We start from the raw sequence: 17,306 nt of genomic DNA on the forward strand, positions 1-17,306 counted from the left end.
AATGTTGACGTGTTTTTAATCCCCGCGTTTATGGAGTAAAGTTTTAGTTTTTTTTTTAAATTTCCTTTATATAAAAAACCTGGGCTTTTAATTTGAAGGTTTTGGCAGGAAGTTATGTTTCAGGTTTAGTCTCTCTGGGGTTCAGGGGGGTGAGTCAGTGGGTGAAAGGTCAAACAGCAGCAGAGAGTTTCAGGTGAGCGTCAGGTGAACCGGTCGGACCGGACCGAGCTGTGACGCACCGGCCCCGCTCAGGCAGGAAGAACCGCTCCGACAGGTGAGTCCCTCCAGGTGGATACATAAGCGACAGACCCGAGCTCCTGCGTCACTCCGTGATTCTCAGGTGGATCAGACAGACGTGACGAACCATGTTTCACCTGCTGGTGCTGGCCGGGGTTCTCCTGGGAGGATACATCGTCCTCACACAGACGCTCTTCAAAAGATCCAAGTGCAGAGGCAACGCAGCGGTGGCCGGGAAGACCGTCGTCATCACAGGTGAGACTCACTTCCGGTGACTTGATGGTCAACGTGAGCTGCCGGTGGCTGCAGGGCTGGAGTAGAAAGAGACTGCAGCCAGGTGGGACACGGACTACTTCATGTGCAGATAAAGAAATAACAAACTAAACTGTTTTGTACAGATTTCACACTGAAAATTAAAACTGAGTCTCAGTGAGTGAAAACTGATCTGACAGAGAGAGGATCAAATCAACTGCACTCCGGAGAGAGAGAGAACCACAGGAGGCTCAAAAATTAAGATTGTCCTTTAAATCTGAGTTAATTTTCCTTTGAAGTCATGCTGAAAAAAAAAGTTGTTTCAAAGTTAAGATTTTCTTGTCTGAGTTGAGGTTTCCTTAGTATTTAAGGTTTTCTCCTTATCTTAGTCTTAAACTTAAGGAAACACTCGAAGTCAGTTAAACCGTTGCACAAAGACCTTAGAGACCAAAGTAAGGAAAAAACTGAAGGTCCCTCTGACTCTGTCTCTGTAACATGACCAAAGTTTATGGCGATAAATGAAGACGGTGAATGCAGCACAGGACAATGATGATGATGTCCCTTAACGAAGCGAAGAATTTTACCGCTGTAAAATCTCTTTCACTGCTGTAAATGCCTTAACTTTGTTCCTTAACTAAGGAAACCTTTTAAGAGATTCTGTGAAACACCCTTAAGTAACTCCCACAGCTAAGGAGAAATTAAACCTTAAGTGTCAGACTTCAGTAGAAAACTTTGTGAAACTGGCCACAGAAGTTCTTAGAAAGAAAAACAGAACGTGTCATGAGTGTCAGCGAAGCCTTCAGCCAATCAGGACGAAGCTCTGTCGTCACAGAGGAGGTTCCCATGGTGCAGCTGGGGGAGAGCACCTGCAGCACCTGACTCAGAAAACTGCCACCTTCTTCCTGTGATGTTCTAATGTCATTTTAATGTCTCTGGACTTCAGCCCCCTCATGTTGAAACGATGGAGGGTGACGGGCAGCAGAGAAGAGAAACTGATCCAATGCTGCAGTGGATGGTTTATTGTGATTTTGATCTTTTAAAAACGATCTTTCTGTAATCAATCATGTTAGTGGCTGTTGAGCCCTTTTGTCATTTTTTTCTCTTTTCGTGTTTGTGTTCATCAACTTCAGGTCTGAAAATTAAAACCATCCTCTTTGATTCCACTTTCTTCCTGGATCGAGTTTTACAGTGTGTTGACAGTTTGTGTTTTTGCCACAGGAGGGAACACCGGCATCGGTAAAGCCACGGCACTGCATCTGGCCAGGAAGGGAGCCAGAGTGATCCTGGCCTGCCGAAACCGGGCCAAAGCCGAGGCCGCCATCGCCGATATACAACAGGTATTTATAGTTTTTATGTGTCAGCCCGGCGACAGTCAGACCAGCAGCCATTTTGTTTTTTAGGTTGACAGTCTCCCATTCTCGTGGACACGATATCTCAGAAACACCTTGACAGAACTTCTTCAAATTTGGCACAAACATTCACTAGGACTCAATGATGAACTAATTAGATTTTGGGGGTCAAAGGTCAAGGTCACAGTGACCTCACAAAACACTTTTTAGGTGTTACTCAAGACTTCACAGCAATTATGACAAAATTTCACACAAATGGTTGATATTTTATCAGACTCTGGATAAACAGGATGTAACCTGGAACTAGTCTGAGTGGCGGAGGGATACAACTGTGAGGAGGTGATTCTGGTTTTTAAGTGGACGGTTGTATATCACACCTTTAGTCTTTAAGTATTGACCAGATCATCAGCCATTCTGACATTTGAGCGCTGATTCAGGAACCAGGCTATGAAACCAGAGATGTCCACAGTTCTGTCTTGATCTCAGAAACATTTCCTTCAGGTCTTGACATTATGAGTTTTTTCTTGAAATTGCAACAGTATTTTTTTGTTATCATGAGAAAAACGTGACATAAAACACACGTTTGTGCACGTCATCGTCAGCACTCTGAAACAACATGAAAACAAAACAACATACATGTCGCCGGCGGCCACACCATAATGTCTGGGGGCAGGTGACTGCTGGGAGCTTAACCGCATTCCTGCACTAATGTGAGCGAAGGAGGATTAAGAGTAGAAAGAAAGGAAGTGTCACAACCATGAGTTTCTTTATTTGCTGAAGGGAGTTGAAGAGTTAGTAAAGAGAGGTAAAGTGAAATGTGCTGAGAAAGATGTGAGTGAGGAGGGTTAGAGAAGGATGGAAGCATGAAAGCAATGAAGTGCACAACATTTGCTGAAATGTCAGCACTGAAAGAAGTTGAAGTGTAAGTAAAAGAATTACAGCTGACAGCTGATGTGTCTGTAGTGAAAGTAGTTGAAGTGCTGGGTAAAGTTTAAGTACTGAAATGAGGTTAAGTTTACTGACAGGTGGGGAAACTATAGAATGAATATTATGAGTGTAATCACTGGAAGGAACTGATTGTTGCTCCAAGTATGAAATACTGAAAGCAGTTGAAGTGTTAGATAAAATGCCATGATTAAAAAAAACGAGTCAATGAACTGACAGAAGATGTCAATGAAAATTAAATTTCAGTGAAAATGTAAGTGCTGAAACCAACTGAAATGGTAATCAATCAATCAATTAGGGTTTGGGTCTCTCCACTTAAATGTAAGCAATGAAAGCAGCTGAAGTGTTGAAGGTGAAGTCGGTTGCAGATAAAGTGATTTAACCGTCTAATCTATTTTATTTTACTGAAAGGAACAGATTGTTGCACGAAGTATGAAACCTTGAAAGCAGTTGAAGTGTTAGATAAAATGTAAGCACGGTAACGAGCTGAACTAAAAGCACAGAAACGAGTCAATGCCCTGACAGAAAATGTCAGTGAAAATGTAAGTGCTGAAAGCAGCTGAAGTGGTTATCAATGAGGATTTGGGTCTCTTCATTTAAATGTGAGCAATGACAGCGGCTGAAGTGTCAGGTTAAAAGTAAGCACTGAATACAGTTCAACACTAAGCAATGAGATGAGCTGAAGTTCACTACAAGGAGTAAATGAGTTGTGTATTAAATGAAAGGAGTTGAAATGTTGGGGTTGAAGTCAGCTGCAGGTTAAGTGATTTAACTGTATATATCAAATCTTTTTTATCTATCTGACTCTGTCTTTTTTTACAGTCTGTGGTATAGTTGTACTGAATCCAACATTGTCTTATTTTGCAGGAGACAGGAAGTACTGATGTTCTCTACATGCACTTGGACCTGGCCAGCCTGAAGTCCGTCCGCTGCTTCACCGAAAATTTCCTAAAAGCTGAGTCCAGGCTGGATCTGCTCATCAACAACGCTGGTACACACAAACACACACGTCACCACATCACAGGAAGCGGATCTGAACCTGAACACGACTTCAGAGACACTGTCAGCTGCTGAGTACCACAGTCAAATCTGAACATCTCATTAGTTTAACAAATGATGAAACAACGTTATGAGACTGACAGGCAGCCAAGTCTTTACTCCAACCAGGACAAGGAGAAACCAGGAGGAAAAAGTGATGAACCTGGCTGGGACTTGTTGTTCAATGCTTTTATCTTCAAAAATCACAAAGTAATATTTGTACATGTCAAAAGGAATATAGTAAATATTTGCTTTTGCTTAAAACACCAACGTCAGAGTTAAATCAGGGACAAACGGGGACAATTGACAGAGACTCGTCTTATATTTTTGACATGTTCAGTGTTTTTCTGTGTAATTCTTGTGGTGCCGTCTCTATAACAGAAGAATAATCTTCAAGTTAAATCTTTGTCTGTCCTGCAGGTCTGGTGGCCGACGGGCGGACCGAGGACGGTTTTGGCATCCAGTTCGGTGTGAACCACCTTGGCCACTTCCTGTTGACCTGCCTCCTGCTGGAGAGGCTGAAGGAGGCGGGGGGAGGACGGGTGGTCACCCTGTCCTCCATGGCTCACCGCTGGGGACACATCGACTTCGAGGTGAGCACTGAAAACGCTGACATGACATACGTACACACAACATACACATTAGTGCAGACAGTGCATCATCCGTGTCCTGTGCTTCTCTCTGACCTGCTCTCATCCAGAAGACGCTCGTACCTTTCAACATCAAGAGAAATGAAAACATGCTCCAAAAAAGACAAAGTTCAGTTACAGTTTTTGGACCTTTCATCTTCTTTTACCTATAAACCTGACATCATGTTGGATGTGTACTCCACCTTAAAGCATTTTGATGGTTTAGTTTCTGAGCTTTGTTTGTTTAGTTACTAATAGATGGAGGGAACAGTGTGCCATGTACCAGGGTTCAGTGACAGGCCTTTACTGTGATATTGTCACCATAGGAAGTACTTTTACTTTGATAGGTTACCCTCCAATTGGTCCAATAGGTTTATAAAAAGGTTTGATCATCAGTGTCTTTCTCTGAGTGGAGAAGACGAAGGCGTCTCTTCCTCCTGCCGTTCCTCAGATGTCCTCGAATACTCAACAGATGTAGGAACATTGTGTTTCTCAGCGTTAGAACCGGTTCTTCTGTTTCAGGGCTCATGTGCATTCGGCTATGACATGACGTCATGTGAAATCGGTCACATAAAGGAATTCCTTCACGCCTCTGGGCTCACCTGCAGCTCCAGGCCTCACAGTCCAAGTCAACACCTGGACATGTGACGTCATCACATGCCTGTCGCACCACCTGTCACTTAGTGATGATCCCTGTCACTCAGGTGATCCTGTGTTAATTGTGTGTGTGTGTGTGTGTGTGTGTGTGTGTGTGTGTGTGTGTGTGTGTGTGTGTGTGTGTGTGTTCAGGCTCTGGCGGCAAACAGACACCTGGGCACCGGCAGGTACAGTTGGCAGTTCTTCCAGGCGTACTGCAACAGTAAACTATGCAACGTCCTCTTCACCCACGAGCTCGCCAAGAGGCTGAAAGGAACCAGCGTCACCTGCTACAGCCTCCACCCAGGTAATCCAGGTCATTTCCACACCTTTGCATGACAAACATATATGTAGTTTCAGGTTACATCCCTGTTTATCCAGAGTCATATCAAATATAAACCATTTGTGTGTTTTGTGAGATCACTGTGACCTTGACCTTTGACCTTTAGCCACCAAAATATAATCAGTTCATCTTTGAATCCAAGTGAATGTTTGAGCCAAATTTGAAGAGGTTCCACCAAGGTGTTTCTGAGATATCGTGTCCATGAGAATGAGATGGACAGACAACCCGAAAACAATATGGCTGCTGCTCTGACTGTCGCCGGGCGGAGGAATAATACAACTGTAAAATCAACATGCACAAACAGCACAGGCGGGTTTATGACAGACAGGAGGGAGTTACAGTCATCAGCACGTGTTCCACACATTTCACATGTTTTCATAGGTTAATTTCACATGTGCAAAAACACATGTACATGTGGTCACATGTGATTCAAGGTTACGGTGACTGAGTAGGTTCTATCTAAAAGGTAGGAATAAAACCAGGTAGCAATTTATGCTTATTTATATTTTCTTGTACAACTTTTTTTTTTTAAATCTACAAAGAATAAACATTGTATGTAGTAGAAAACATGACTGCCGTGTTGTTTTTGATAATTACCAATATTAGGGATTTAACTGATAGACAGGTGAGAATAACACAAGGTCTATTGGAGAGGAGATGTGCCAACACTTAGCGTGAAGTTGTTCTTTATATTGTAATGTTGTCTAAACATCACGGTTAATAAACTACAAATAAACAACTGTCAGTGTTCTGCAGCTTCCTGTTTATTTTGCATCCATCACTGTTTTGAACCGTGTGTTTCTCAAACCTCTCTCTTCCTGCAGGTGTCGTTCGTACAGAGCTGTCCAGACACGTCAGCCTGTGGCAGAAGATTTTCATCGAGCCCGTGGCCCAGCTGCTGTTCCTGGACCCGAAGGCCGGAGCTCAGACCACGCTGCACTGTGCCCTGCAGGAGGGAATCGAACCTCTGAGCGGACGTTACTTCGCCTGCTGCACTGAACAGGAAGTGTGTGCCAAGGCCAGAGACGATGCCGTGGCCCGGAAACTGTGGGAGGTCAGCGAGAGGCTCTGTGGACTCTCTTAAGGTGGACTGAACATGGAGGACTTTAGGATTTCTCCTTATCCTAAATGGATTATTAAATCCAGGATCTATGAACCCTCCCTCCGTTAAAAACTGTTTCTTCTGGTGTTAAAGTGTGATCAGTTTGTGTCTGTACCAGTGTGAATATATCAATAACAATGCTCTGCTCTGTGTAGCATCTTTCTTCTCATGTTATTTTAAAGTAACACTGTAGACTGGTGTTGTTGGTGACACAGAAGGAAACATGAGGGAGTGTTTGGGCTCTTTCCCAGAGTGTGGGAACATGCTGTGCTGCCGCCACCTTGTGGCTGACGTGTAAATCATCAAGGCTTCAAACTTCATTATTTTCTGGACAGTAACATGGCGATGGGTAACAGCAGCAGCGTGTTCAAGAGATGTAGTTCCTCTCTGAGCTTTCAGGACGGCTTCACTGCTCCTTGTCACAAGGACATAAAATACACAGAGTTCAGACTCCTTGAACTTGGTAACTTCATCTTGGAAATCAAACCTCCTGAGGACGGGGCAGCAGCATTTCTACTGACAGCTCAAGACACTTCAACACATCTGTTTGTGCCTTAACCCAAACACCAAGGTTTGACTCTGTTTCCTATCCAGGTAAATGTACAGCTGCCATCTTTGTTTTGATAGGGAGGCTGTGTCTGAGTTTACTCCCTATTCATTACATAGTGAACGACATTTAGAGTTCGTCATGTCATTCATCCTCTACACAGTGACCTCAAAAACTCCACAATGGAATGAAAACAGTTGTGTTTTTGGCATTTTCACCACTTTGCTGCTGAATATTACAGTCATCTGACTCTACAGCTCACTGTTGCTCACTATAAATGAAGTATTGAACGTCTGTTATATAAAGGGAGTAGTGAATGTTGGAACAAGGCGGTTATTTCAGACACAGCCATAGTCATGATGTGGGAAAAGGGTTGAAAAAAATGATTTTTATGTATGTATTTATTTATTTATCCAGATGGTTGGTAGAGTCTTGGAGTCCGGGGAATATGAGTTACTTTTAGCTGTTGCTCAGGGAAGCTACCTTGGTCCTCTGCAGATGTGCTGATGACATACAGCTGTATACTCACAAGGCATCTTCGAAGTCTAACAACTTCAGCAAAGTACAAACTCTGGATGAAGGAAACAAATAATTCCAAGGCACCTGTTTATTTTACACATACAGTAGGTTCTAGTAGCAGCTGTTCTCATAGCACCACCAGCTGCTGTAGTTGTAACATTATACTGGAATTAATAGTCATAACTTTACCTGAAATCAAGGACTGTTGTAATACATGCAAACTGTGTGCTCTGGAGTCTTGAAAAGAAGCCTGATGTTCAGACTGTATGCATAGAAATTACACACTTAATTAAACTATTTAATATATATAATTTTACTTCATGTAGGAGTGGAGTGAAGGAGGTCTCCTTATTTGACGTGAGATTTGAGAGATTGCTTTGGGAGATTAGAATTTGTTAGCAACCCTGTATAATGTTATAATGTTAAAATGAAAGATTATGTTATATCACTGTCGTGGTCAAGTTTCCTGCCTTTATATTATTGAAAATGTCACTATAGTGGTAGGTTTACACCTGGTTCCTCAGAACCTGCAGCTACACTCATAACAAAAGCATATATATATAAACAGTATATGTATATATGTGTGTGTGTGTGTGTATATATATATATATATATATATATATATATATATACAGAAGGGATAATTTATCAGTTTGAAAACTTTTCAGATTGTTATTTCTGAAAAACACTGAACTCAGGATTATAAATTCTGAAATGGTTGTGAATTTGAGTTTGAAGAACAAAATAATGTTTGTGTCATTTGCCAAATGAAGCATTCATACTGACTTCATTTCTGGAGAGCTATGAGTTTGGCGTTTGACGATGTCTCGACAGTGTGGATTTCATACAATTAATTATAACCTAAACTGAAATATTATGGGATGCATCTCATCTCATCTTGATCTCATCTCCCTCAGCTACAGCAGCCCCGTCGCGGTGGGGGTGGGGGTCAAAGGGCAGGGATGACCCCCGCCCATGCCTATCTGTGGTAAACAATAAAATGGGGTCAAGTACGACTATGTACTTACTGATTTACATCACGGACAATACAGTTTATATGTATTTACATATGCGTAGAAAAATAATTTCAACTTGTCACGTCATACCTCAACCCCCCCGCTGTTATTGTGAAAATGGTGCGGTCGGACACACTTGGCCAATCAGATGCGCAGAACACTGTGAACCGCGAACTGACCAGCTAACAAGTCAAAATGCTGAGTCACCAACAAGAACGACTTAAAAAAGAAAAGCCTCAGGAGAAAGAGAAAATGAAAGGAGCAGAGAAGCAAAGGAGAAATTTATGACCAAAGAAATGTGAAGAGGCTCCGGATGTTACAACCGAATTTGGACGTGTAAAAGGTGAGGAGCAAGGCAGACTCAAATAAAACTTAAGCTAGCTGAAGTAAACGTTAGCATGTTCATGTAGCTAGATAAAAATAAATAAATAAATAAATAAAACAGCTACACTGCCGTTATAAAGCTGATAAACTGCAAACCGTTGGTATAAAAGAGCAAATTGTTACGCCTAAAGTCAGCCAGAAATTAATCAGACTGTTTCTCTGATGTCAGCCTCCGGTTGTAAATGGATGTTAGAGACTCTGTCACTACAAGGCTAATGGCCAACAGCTTATTTAAAATGAACTGAGATGGTTGAAGAGCTAAGGGTGGTGGTGGAGGAGGAGGAGAAGATGTAGACACCTCAGCCTCAATAAACAGTTAGCGAAAATAGTCTGTTAACCTTGAACCCAATAACGATGAAACGTTTTTCAACAGGACCCTGACATCATCACGGTGTACCGTAGTTTCCCGCTTTTGGTGTGCGCGCTCCCGCGAGGGGTAACTGTAGCTGGGTAGAGCACTGAACCAGCTCTGAACAAGGGGAACTTCTTAATTAAGATGTGACAGTTTCATAATTAAACCGCCATGAACCGAAGTCTCGGTTCCACACTCGCCCCACATCTTTGCCCATTTCTGGATTAGGCGGGAGTTATGCACTGCTAAAATGGCGACGGCGGAGCCGCTACTCAGCTTCAAAAGTGCTCCTCAGAAACCTATGGGTGACGTCATGCAGCTTTTGGTTGGATGAGAAGGACGTTTCTTAATACCTCATGGAAAACACATGTTGGAGCAGAAGAGTGTGGAAGAGAAAGATGAAAAATGAAAAGATATCAGAGAAAGAAGAAATTCAGGAAAAACATCTATCTGGACTATTTCTGAAAGTCAGCTTGCTAGCATGATCAAAGAGCCTGGAGAGGATGATGCTAATGTGGAAGCCAGGAGGACAGTGTCAGCAGCAGTTGCTGACAGTTCAGCAGAATATCAACATGAAACAGAGACACGGAGCCACAGCCCGGAGACAGACACCTGTTCAACTGCACCACCCTCATCTCCATTTCAACTCCACACCAATACGGAGCAGAGACCGTGAGGCGGGTAGGTTACCAGTTCTTTACCTATTTCAACCATAACTTACTCTTAGCTAACTATTTCAACCATAAGTTAATTTTTCTGACTGTTTCAACCATTAGCTGAGGGACTTTTCTCATAAGATATAATTCATTGATTTAAATGAATGGCTTAATAACAACAACATAATGTCCAGGCAGTGTTTTTCTCTGGCAGTAAAGCATTGGCAGGGCATTGGGGGGCTCCCAGGGTTTGTGTCCTGTCCATATACTGTTTTGTCTGTTGTTTCAAAACCAAAGAATACATTTATTTTTCAGACTACTCACATATAAGGTCAGTCTGTCTGTTTCTATCCTGTTAAGTCCTTAAAAGCTTAAAAGTCCATAGACATTGGCAGGCTATTTTATGTTATGGTATTTTATTAACAACTTGTATGTTTTTCTACAGTCATGTCTTGGGCTGAATGATATGCAATAGATCATATTGGGATTATTTTGACAGATATTGTGATATGAGTCATGATTTCAGTTAGAGTGGTCATTGTTTCATTTTTACTGCAAAAAATATAAAAAATAATGATGTGATTTTTATTGGGTCTGTACCTAACAAGCCTTTACATCTGGAGACTGATTTGTAGGTCGGGGTGTCTCTGTAGCATCACAACGCTTTATTTATGGTCTGTTGTTATGACACATTTGCAATTTGGATATTGAACTTGGCCATATTGCAAATTCTATAATATTTCCATTAATTGTTCAGGCCTATTCATGTCCTTAACCTTTGTGTTGTATGGCTTGTGTGTCAAATGTGTGTGACCATGTTACTAAGCCTGAACTTGCAACTGCATGTTTTAACATTTTATCAAGACCAACTTAATGATTGTTACAATATCTATTATCTACTGTTCATTGTGTCTCTGTCTTGGTGGCATCGTTATACAGACTGTGCTGAAATGGTTTGTTATTTCTGTTTCCTGTTGCTCTGTGTGGTTTGTGTTCTGTCTTGAGAACAATGAGTGAGAAAATAAAAATGATGAACATGTGATGGTAGTAAAATAGAGTGAAATAAAAATGAGATAAAATAGATGACAAACACAATGCTCCACAGGTGTGTGTTTTTCTCTTGAGGACACTGGAGACTTGTCTAGTGGATCTTCATGTCTGTGCTTGACTGTGGAGATATCCTGTTCTGTCATCCAATCAGGACTTTGTACCTGCAGATGAATTAAAGTGGATTCGTTCTGACTCCTCTTCCCTCCACAGCACAGCAGAAAAATAAATGGATCATTTTGGAGAAATGCTGGTCCTGAATCTGAACTGAGCGTCTGGACACTCTGAATGTTTCCTCCCTCTCAGTCCTGCTCCCTCTCTCTCTACCTGGAGATCAGGTAAATCAGCTGACATCAAGTGGAGTGTGGGTCAGGGAGGTGATCAGTGTTGTTTATGAGTTCAAGGCATGTCTGTGGTTCATGTTGAGAGGTCAGGTGGAGGGAGGCTGATGGTTTTTATATGTGATGTTGGTCAGTTGGGTTTTGATGGAGGAGGCACAGTCCAGCAGGATGAATTGAGTTATGATCTATAACAACAACAGGAGGTGACGAACAGTAGATCCGCATTTAGCTTGGTTTCCTTTTCCTACAACAATGATCACAAACTTTATTTATATTCTTTATTATATATATGGTCTGTAAAAGACATTAAATCAAATAAAAAGCACATTAGTTGTAATTTTAACAAACAGATGTTGAAACGAAAACTAATTTAAACAAGTTGTATCTTGAACAACACACACACACGTGATTTCCTGTAACTGCAGAGAGGAGGAGCAGATGAAAGTGAAAGTGTTCAGAGTTCAGACGCCATTTTAACTGTCGGAGCAGAAGGAGGGAAACTGAAGACTGAGGCAGGTGAGTGTTTAAACATTATTATTATTTCACTGTCAAAGTCTCAGAGTCAGTTTGTCCCTGTGGAGGGAAGAAGAGTCACAGTGAACTTCTGTCCACACAAAGACACTGAGAGGAGAGGAGGGAACAACATGAGGTGTGGTACTTCCTGTTTAATTCTCTCTCTCAAATTGAATCGAAGGCAACTGGACTTGTATTTGTCTGTGGAAGACGTTTCGCCTCTTATCCAAGCGGCTTCATCAGTTCATCATGTATTGGTCTCTCTAGTCCGCACTAGTCTGACCAAGAAAGTGGAGTAGGACCCAGGTATTTAACCTCTTGTGGGTGGGTCCACCAAAGTACCTGTGAAAGTACTGGTTTCACCTGACCATTGTTGTGATCTCATGTGGACGACCGTCGTTAGGGTCAGGTGATCCTGTTGTTATCCCGTGTGAACGACAGTCGTTAGGGTCAGGTGAGCCCCTGGTGGATGACGATCGTTGAGAGTCGTCTGAGGTTATGTTGTTGACTCGCCTGGGTACCGATGAAAGGGCGACATTGTAGATGGGGGATAGATGGTGTCGCAGACCCCCTCCCCTGTTTAGCGATGGCCTCTCCACTTTTACATAGATGGCTTCCTTGACTCCCCTTTCAAACCATCTGTCCTCCCTGTCCAAGATTTTGACATTGCTGTCTTCAAAGGAGTGTGCCTTTTCCTTTAGGTGGGAGTAGACAGCTGAGACAGGGCCTGAAGAGTTTGCCCTCCTGTGTTGGGCCATACGTTTGTTTAAAGGTTGTTTAGTTTCCCCAATATATAGGTCATTGCAATCCTCACTGCATTTGACCGCATATATCAGGTTGCTTTTCTGATTGTGTGGTGTTTTGTCTTTGGGGTGTACCAGTTTCTGCCTGAGTGTGTTACTGGGTTTGAAACATACAGGGATTTGATGTTTGTTAAAAATCCTCCGGAGTTTCTCTGAGACCCCAGACACGTATGGAATGACTATATTTCTGCGTTTATCTTGCATTTTCTCAGCATCCTCCATGTTGGTATTCTTTCTGGAGCGTGTTGTTGTTTTGCCAAAAGTCCAACTCGGATAGCCACAAGTTTTCAGAGCTCCCTTTAGATGTTTATGTTCTTCTGCTTGGGCCCGAGTGGAGGTTGGTATGTTGTCAGCCCTGTTTACTGTGTCACAATCAACAGTTTGACTCGACGCTGTAATGAGCTGAATAATACACATGAAAACTGACCAGGTCTATTATACTGTACACTCTGTTAGAGTGTGTGTGTATGTCTCTGTCTTATCTCACAGTCAGTGTTACTGGTTTCCCTCTCAGACTGACTGAAGTCCTGAAGATGAGTGTTTGTGTGGAGGAAGAGGAGGACAGAGCAGAGTCTCCAGGATCCATCTGTCCGTCTATGAAGAGTTACTGGTCCAAAGATGAACCTCCAGTCTTCAGTGATGAACCTGGACCCTCAGACTCACAGTAAGAGACTGTTTCTACTGTAAACTGAGCTGAAGATGATTCAGTTATTAGACACATGTGAAGGAAACAGGGAGAAACCAGGAGCCACATCCATAAAACTCTGTGTAGGTTCACAACCAAACCTCAGAGACAGAAACATGCACACACACTCTTTTCATCAGATTTATAAAGCAGAGTGTTTCTTTCTCTTTTCTTTCTTTCTTTTCTTCTTATAGCACCAATTCACAACTGAAGTTATCTCAAGGCACTTTCCAAATAGAGCAGGTCTAGACCTTCTCTTTATAATATTATTTACAGAGACCCAACAATTCGTCCTCATGTTACTGTTTCATCAACCTCAGTCAGTGTGAGAGTTGGTGCACCAACACCAGCCTGATCGCCACCTCCACAGTTCCCATAGATGGATTCAGACACGCCCACAATCAGCTGATTTCATATCAACAGCTGTGTGTGCTCCACCAGTCTGTAGACCTGTCAGTGAACAGAAGGACAGAGAAGAAACACAGTGTCTCCATGTTGGAGGTGACACTTTAATGATTTACACGTCTGAGCCTTGAAGCTGAAGTCACAGTAAAGATTCAAGCAGCAGATACAGAGACACTTTTATTTTGAAAAGGACCAGGTCTTCATTCAGCTCTCCACTCGTCCTCCTCTACTTTCTCTCTCTCTCCTCCTCTGGTCTCTGCCCTCAGGCCGGCTCATGTTACTGAAGCCCCGCCCTCTTGAGGTTGCAAACCAATCAGAACACAGATGTCGACCTGTGACTGTGACATGTTAGTGATAAAGAAATGTCTTCACAGAGAGAAGAGGAGAGGTGTCTCTGTGGAGGAGCAGCTGTCCAGCTGTGCTCTGTGTCAGGACGTCCTGAAGGATCCAGTCTCTACCAGCTGTGGACACTGGTTCTGCAGAAAGTGCTTCACCTCATACTGGGACCAGTCTGGTTCTTCAGGAGACTCCTCCTGTCCCCAGTGTGGACAAAGACCCAGAACAAGACCTGGACTGCAGACAGCCAGTCAGACCAGCACTGAACAAAGTGAGACTGAACATCTGTATGATGATGTCATCATTCTGAAACCAGGACCTGTTGTTTTATACAGAGTCATTTGTTACATCACACAGCATCGACATTTAAGATGATTATAAATACCACAACATTAAAATCTTTTCTTTGTTGTCTTTAGTTTTTCTGCAGCTGATGAAAATAATCATCAGATTCTCAGATTCTCTTTCTTCAGTCTGACGTTGTCTCTTCTCTTTCAGCAGATAGTGGTCTGCAGGAGGTTTTAGATCAACATAAGATCAGTCTGAGGAGCAGATGTGAACATGTGACTGAAGGAACTGATGGAACAGGAAGTGGAACCCTCCTCAACAGGATCTACACTGAGCTCCACATCACAGAGGGACAGAGTGAAGAGGTTAATACCCAACATGAGGTGAGGCAGCTGGAGACAACTTCCAAGATGGAGACCCTCCATGACGCTCCAATCAGGTGCCACGACATCTTTAAAGTCTTACCTGACCAACAGAGAGAAGACGTCTCTAAAGTCTTACCTGACCAACAGAGAGAAGACGTCTCTAAAGTCTCACCTGACCAACAGAGAGAAGACGTCTCTAAAGTCTCACCTGACCAACAGAGACCCATCAGAGTGGTTCTGACCAATGGCATCGCTGGCGTTGGAAAAACCTTCTCAGTGCAGAAGTTCTCTCTGGACTGGGCAGAGGGCTCGGAGAACCAAGATGTCAGTCTGCTGGTTCTGCTTTCGTTCAGGGAGCTGAACCTGATCAGAGATCAGCAGTACAGTCTTCTCAGGCTGCTCCATGTTTTCCATCCAACATTACAGAAGGTCACAGCAGAGCAGCTCGCTGTCTGTAAAGTTCTGTTCATCTTTGACGGCCTGGATGAAAGCAGACTGTCACTGGATTTCAACAACAGGGAGGTTGTGTCTGATGTCACACAGGAGTCATCAGTCAACGTGCTGCTGACAAACCTCATCAGGGGGAATCTGCTTCCCTCGGCTCTCGTCTGGATAACTTCCAGACCTGCGGCGGCCAATCAGATCCCTCCTACATGTGTGGACAGGGTAACAGAAGTACGAGGCTTCACTGACGCCCAGAAGGAGGAGTACTTCAGGAGGAGATCCAGTGATGAAGAGCTGTCCAGCAGAATCATCTCACACATCAAGACGTCCAGGAGCCTCCACATCATGTGTCAAGTCCCAGTCTTCTGCTGGATCACTGCTACAGTTCTGGAGCACATGTTGACCACAGACCAGAGAGGAGAGCTGCCCCAGACCCTGACTGACCTGTTCTCACACTTCCTGCTGGTTCAGACACAGAGGAAGAAGAACAAGTACCATGAGGGACGTGAGACGAGTCCACAGGAGCTGACGGAGGCTGACGGGGAAGTTCTTCTGAAGCTGGGGAGGCTGGCGTTTGAACATCTGGAGAAAGGAAACATCATGTTCTACCAAGAAGACCTGGAGCAGTGTGGTCTCGATGTCACAGAGGCCTCGGTGTACTCAGGACTTTGTACTGAGATCTTCAGAAGAGAGAGTGTGATCTTCCAGAAAACAGTCTACTGCTTTGTTCATCTGAGCGTTCAGGAGTTTCTGGCTGCAGTCTACATGTTCCACTGTTACACCAACAGGAAGACAGAGGTCCTGGAGAACTTCCTGGGGAAACAACATGTTGATTTAACCCTGGATGTCTTCCTGAGGGCAGCCATGGAGAAATCCCTCAAAAGTAAAAATGGTCACCTGGACCTGTTTGTCCGCTTCCTTCATGGCCTCTCTCTGGAGTCCAACCAGAGACTCTTAGGAGGTCTGCTGGGTCAGACAGAGAACAGTCCAGAAACCATCCAGAGAGCCATCAACAACCTGAAGAAGATGAACAGAGATGATATCTCTCCTGACAGAAGCATCAACATCTTCCACTGTCTGATGGAGATGAAGGATCACTCAGTTCATCAGGAGATCCAAGAGTTCCTGAAGTCAGAGAACAGATCAGAGAAGAGACTCTCTGAGATCCACTGCTCAGCTCTGGCCTACATGCTGCAGATGTCAGAGGAGGTTCTGGAGGAGTTGGACCTGAAGAAGTACAACACATCATTGGAGGGACGACGGAGACTGATCCCAGCTGTGAGGAACTGCAGAAAGGCTGGGTGAGTCCAGACATGATCATTATAATTATTGATCAGTGGATTAGATTAGTGGTTGAATCAAGTTCAGATAAACACAGTTTTCATTTCTTCTCATGAAGTTGTGTTTTTTTCTGGAGGTGTTGTAAAAGCTGTGAGCTCCAACATGTAGATTCTTCAGTTGGTTGTGATTGTTGCTGTTAAATGAATTAAAACAGTTATTTTGTTTATTTGTATTAATTATTAGATGCTTCATTTATTTGTTCTGTGTTGTTTTGACTTTTGGTTTTATTCAAACCTGATGAAACAAATTAAAGCAGGACTCCACTGATCTTACACCTCAGTGTGTTTCCAGGTGTTTCCAGGTGTTGGTTAGTACGACTGCACATGAACCTTTAGTGTCTCCAGAGGGAGCTGTGTGCAGTCTGATAAATGTCCTCAGGTGAGCTCACCTGAGTCAGTGTGGGCGGAGTCTGAAGAGTTAGAAAGAAGTGAAGCACAGACACAGTAAAGTTGTGATGAGCAGGTTCTAGCAGGTGTTTAGTGAAGTTTGTCTAAGACCTGAATCATTTTCCAGAGATGACTGAAGTCATGATGAGCATGGAGGATGTTCGGGGGAGCCTCCCTCCCTTTAAATCACATGACACAAAAACAGTCTGCTCTAATTAAAGCTGCTACTTTCCACTGTTTAATTCTCCACAGTGAGTGTGTGAGTTTCTCTGAACAGCAGCAGCTGTGGTGACAACAAACACTGATGGGATAATGGTTCATGATCAAACATAATGTAACAGCTGCAC

The 17,306-nt window shown here is 43.2% G+C and overlaps 2 protein-coding genes across 2 annotated transcripts; both read left to right on the top strand.

The window, feature by feature from the left end:
- Nucleotides 1-256: 256 nt before the first annotated feature.
- On the top strand, nt 257-6,671 carry LOC111236081 (dehydrogenase/reductase SDR family member 13-like). Its single transcript, XM_022764688.1, has 6 exons — nt 257-492; nt 1,708-1,826; nt 3,651-3,774; nt 4,242-4,414; nt 5,240-5,393; nt 6,254-6,671. The coding sequence occupies exons 1-6, from the start codon at nt 366-368 to the stop codon at nt 6,511-6,513; spliced, it is 957 nt and encodes a 318-aa protein (XP_022620409.1). The 5' UTR covers nt 257-365; the 3' UTR covers nt 6,514-6,671.
- A 4,658-nt stretch (nt 6,672-11,329) lies between these two features.
- Nucleotides 11,330-16,552, top strand: LOC111236075 (protein NLRC3-like). The gene is made up of 5 exons (XM_022764684.1): nt 11,330-11,390; nt 13,224-13,373; nt 14,174-14,406; nt 14,634-14,944; nt 15,008-16,552. The coding sequence occupies exons 1-5, from the start codon at nt 11,341-11,343 to the stop codon at nt 16,535-16,537; spliced, it is 2,274 nt and encodes a 757-aa protein (XP_022620405.1). The 5' UTR covers nt 11,330-11,340; the 3' UTR covers nt 16,538-16,552.
- Nucleotides 16,553-17,306: the final 754 nt, after the last annotated feature.

The sequence above is a fragment of the Seriola dumerili genome, unplaced genomic scaffold (genome assembly GCF_002260705.1).
Source record: "Seriola dumerili isolate Sdu_G_001 unplaced genomic scaffold, Sdu_1.0 BDQW01000565.1, whole genome shotgun sequence".
Taxonomy (NCBI): Eukaryota; Metazoa; Chordata; class Actinopteri; order Carangiformes; family Carangidae; genus Seriola; species Seriola dumerili.

Coding starts and splice junctions, on each gene's coding strand:
- LOC111236081 (XM_022764688.1), top strand. CDS start 366: ATGTTTCACCTGCTGGTGCTGGCCGGGGTTCTCCTGGGAGGATACATC. Junction 4,415..5,239: donor GGGGACACATCGACTTCGAG/GTGAGCACTGAA, acceptor GTGTGTGTTCAG/GCTCTGGCGGCAAACAGACA. Junction 5,394..6,253: donor CTGCTACAGCCTCCACCCAG/GTAATCCAGGTC, acceptor CTCTTCCTGCAG/GTGTCGTTCGTACAGAGCTG.
- LOC111236075 (XM_022764684.1), top strand. CDS start 11,341: ATGTTTCCTCCCTCTCAGTCCTGCTCCCTCTCTCTCTACCTGGAGATC. Junction 11,391..13,223: donor TCTCTCTACCTGGAGATCAG/GTAAATCAGCTG, acceptor TTTCCCTCTCAG/ACTGACTGAAGTCCTGAAGA. Junction 14,945..15,007: donor CTGACCAACAGAGAGAAGAC/GTCTCTAAAGTC, acceptor CCTGACCAACAG/AGACCCATCAGAGTGGTTCT.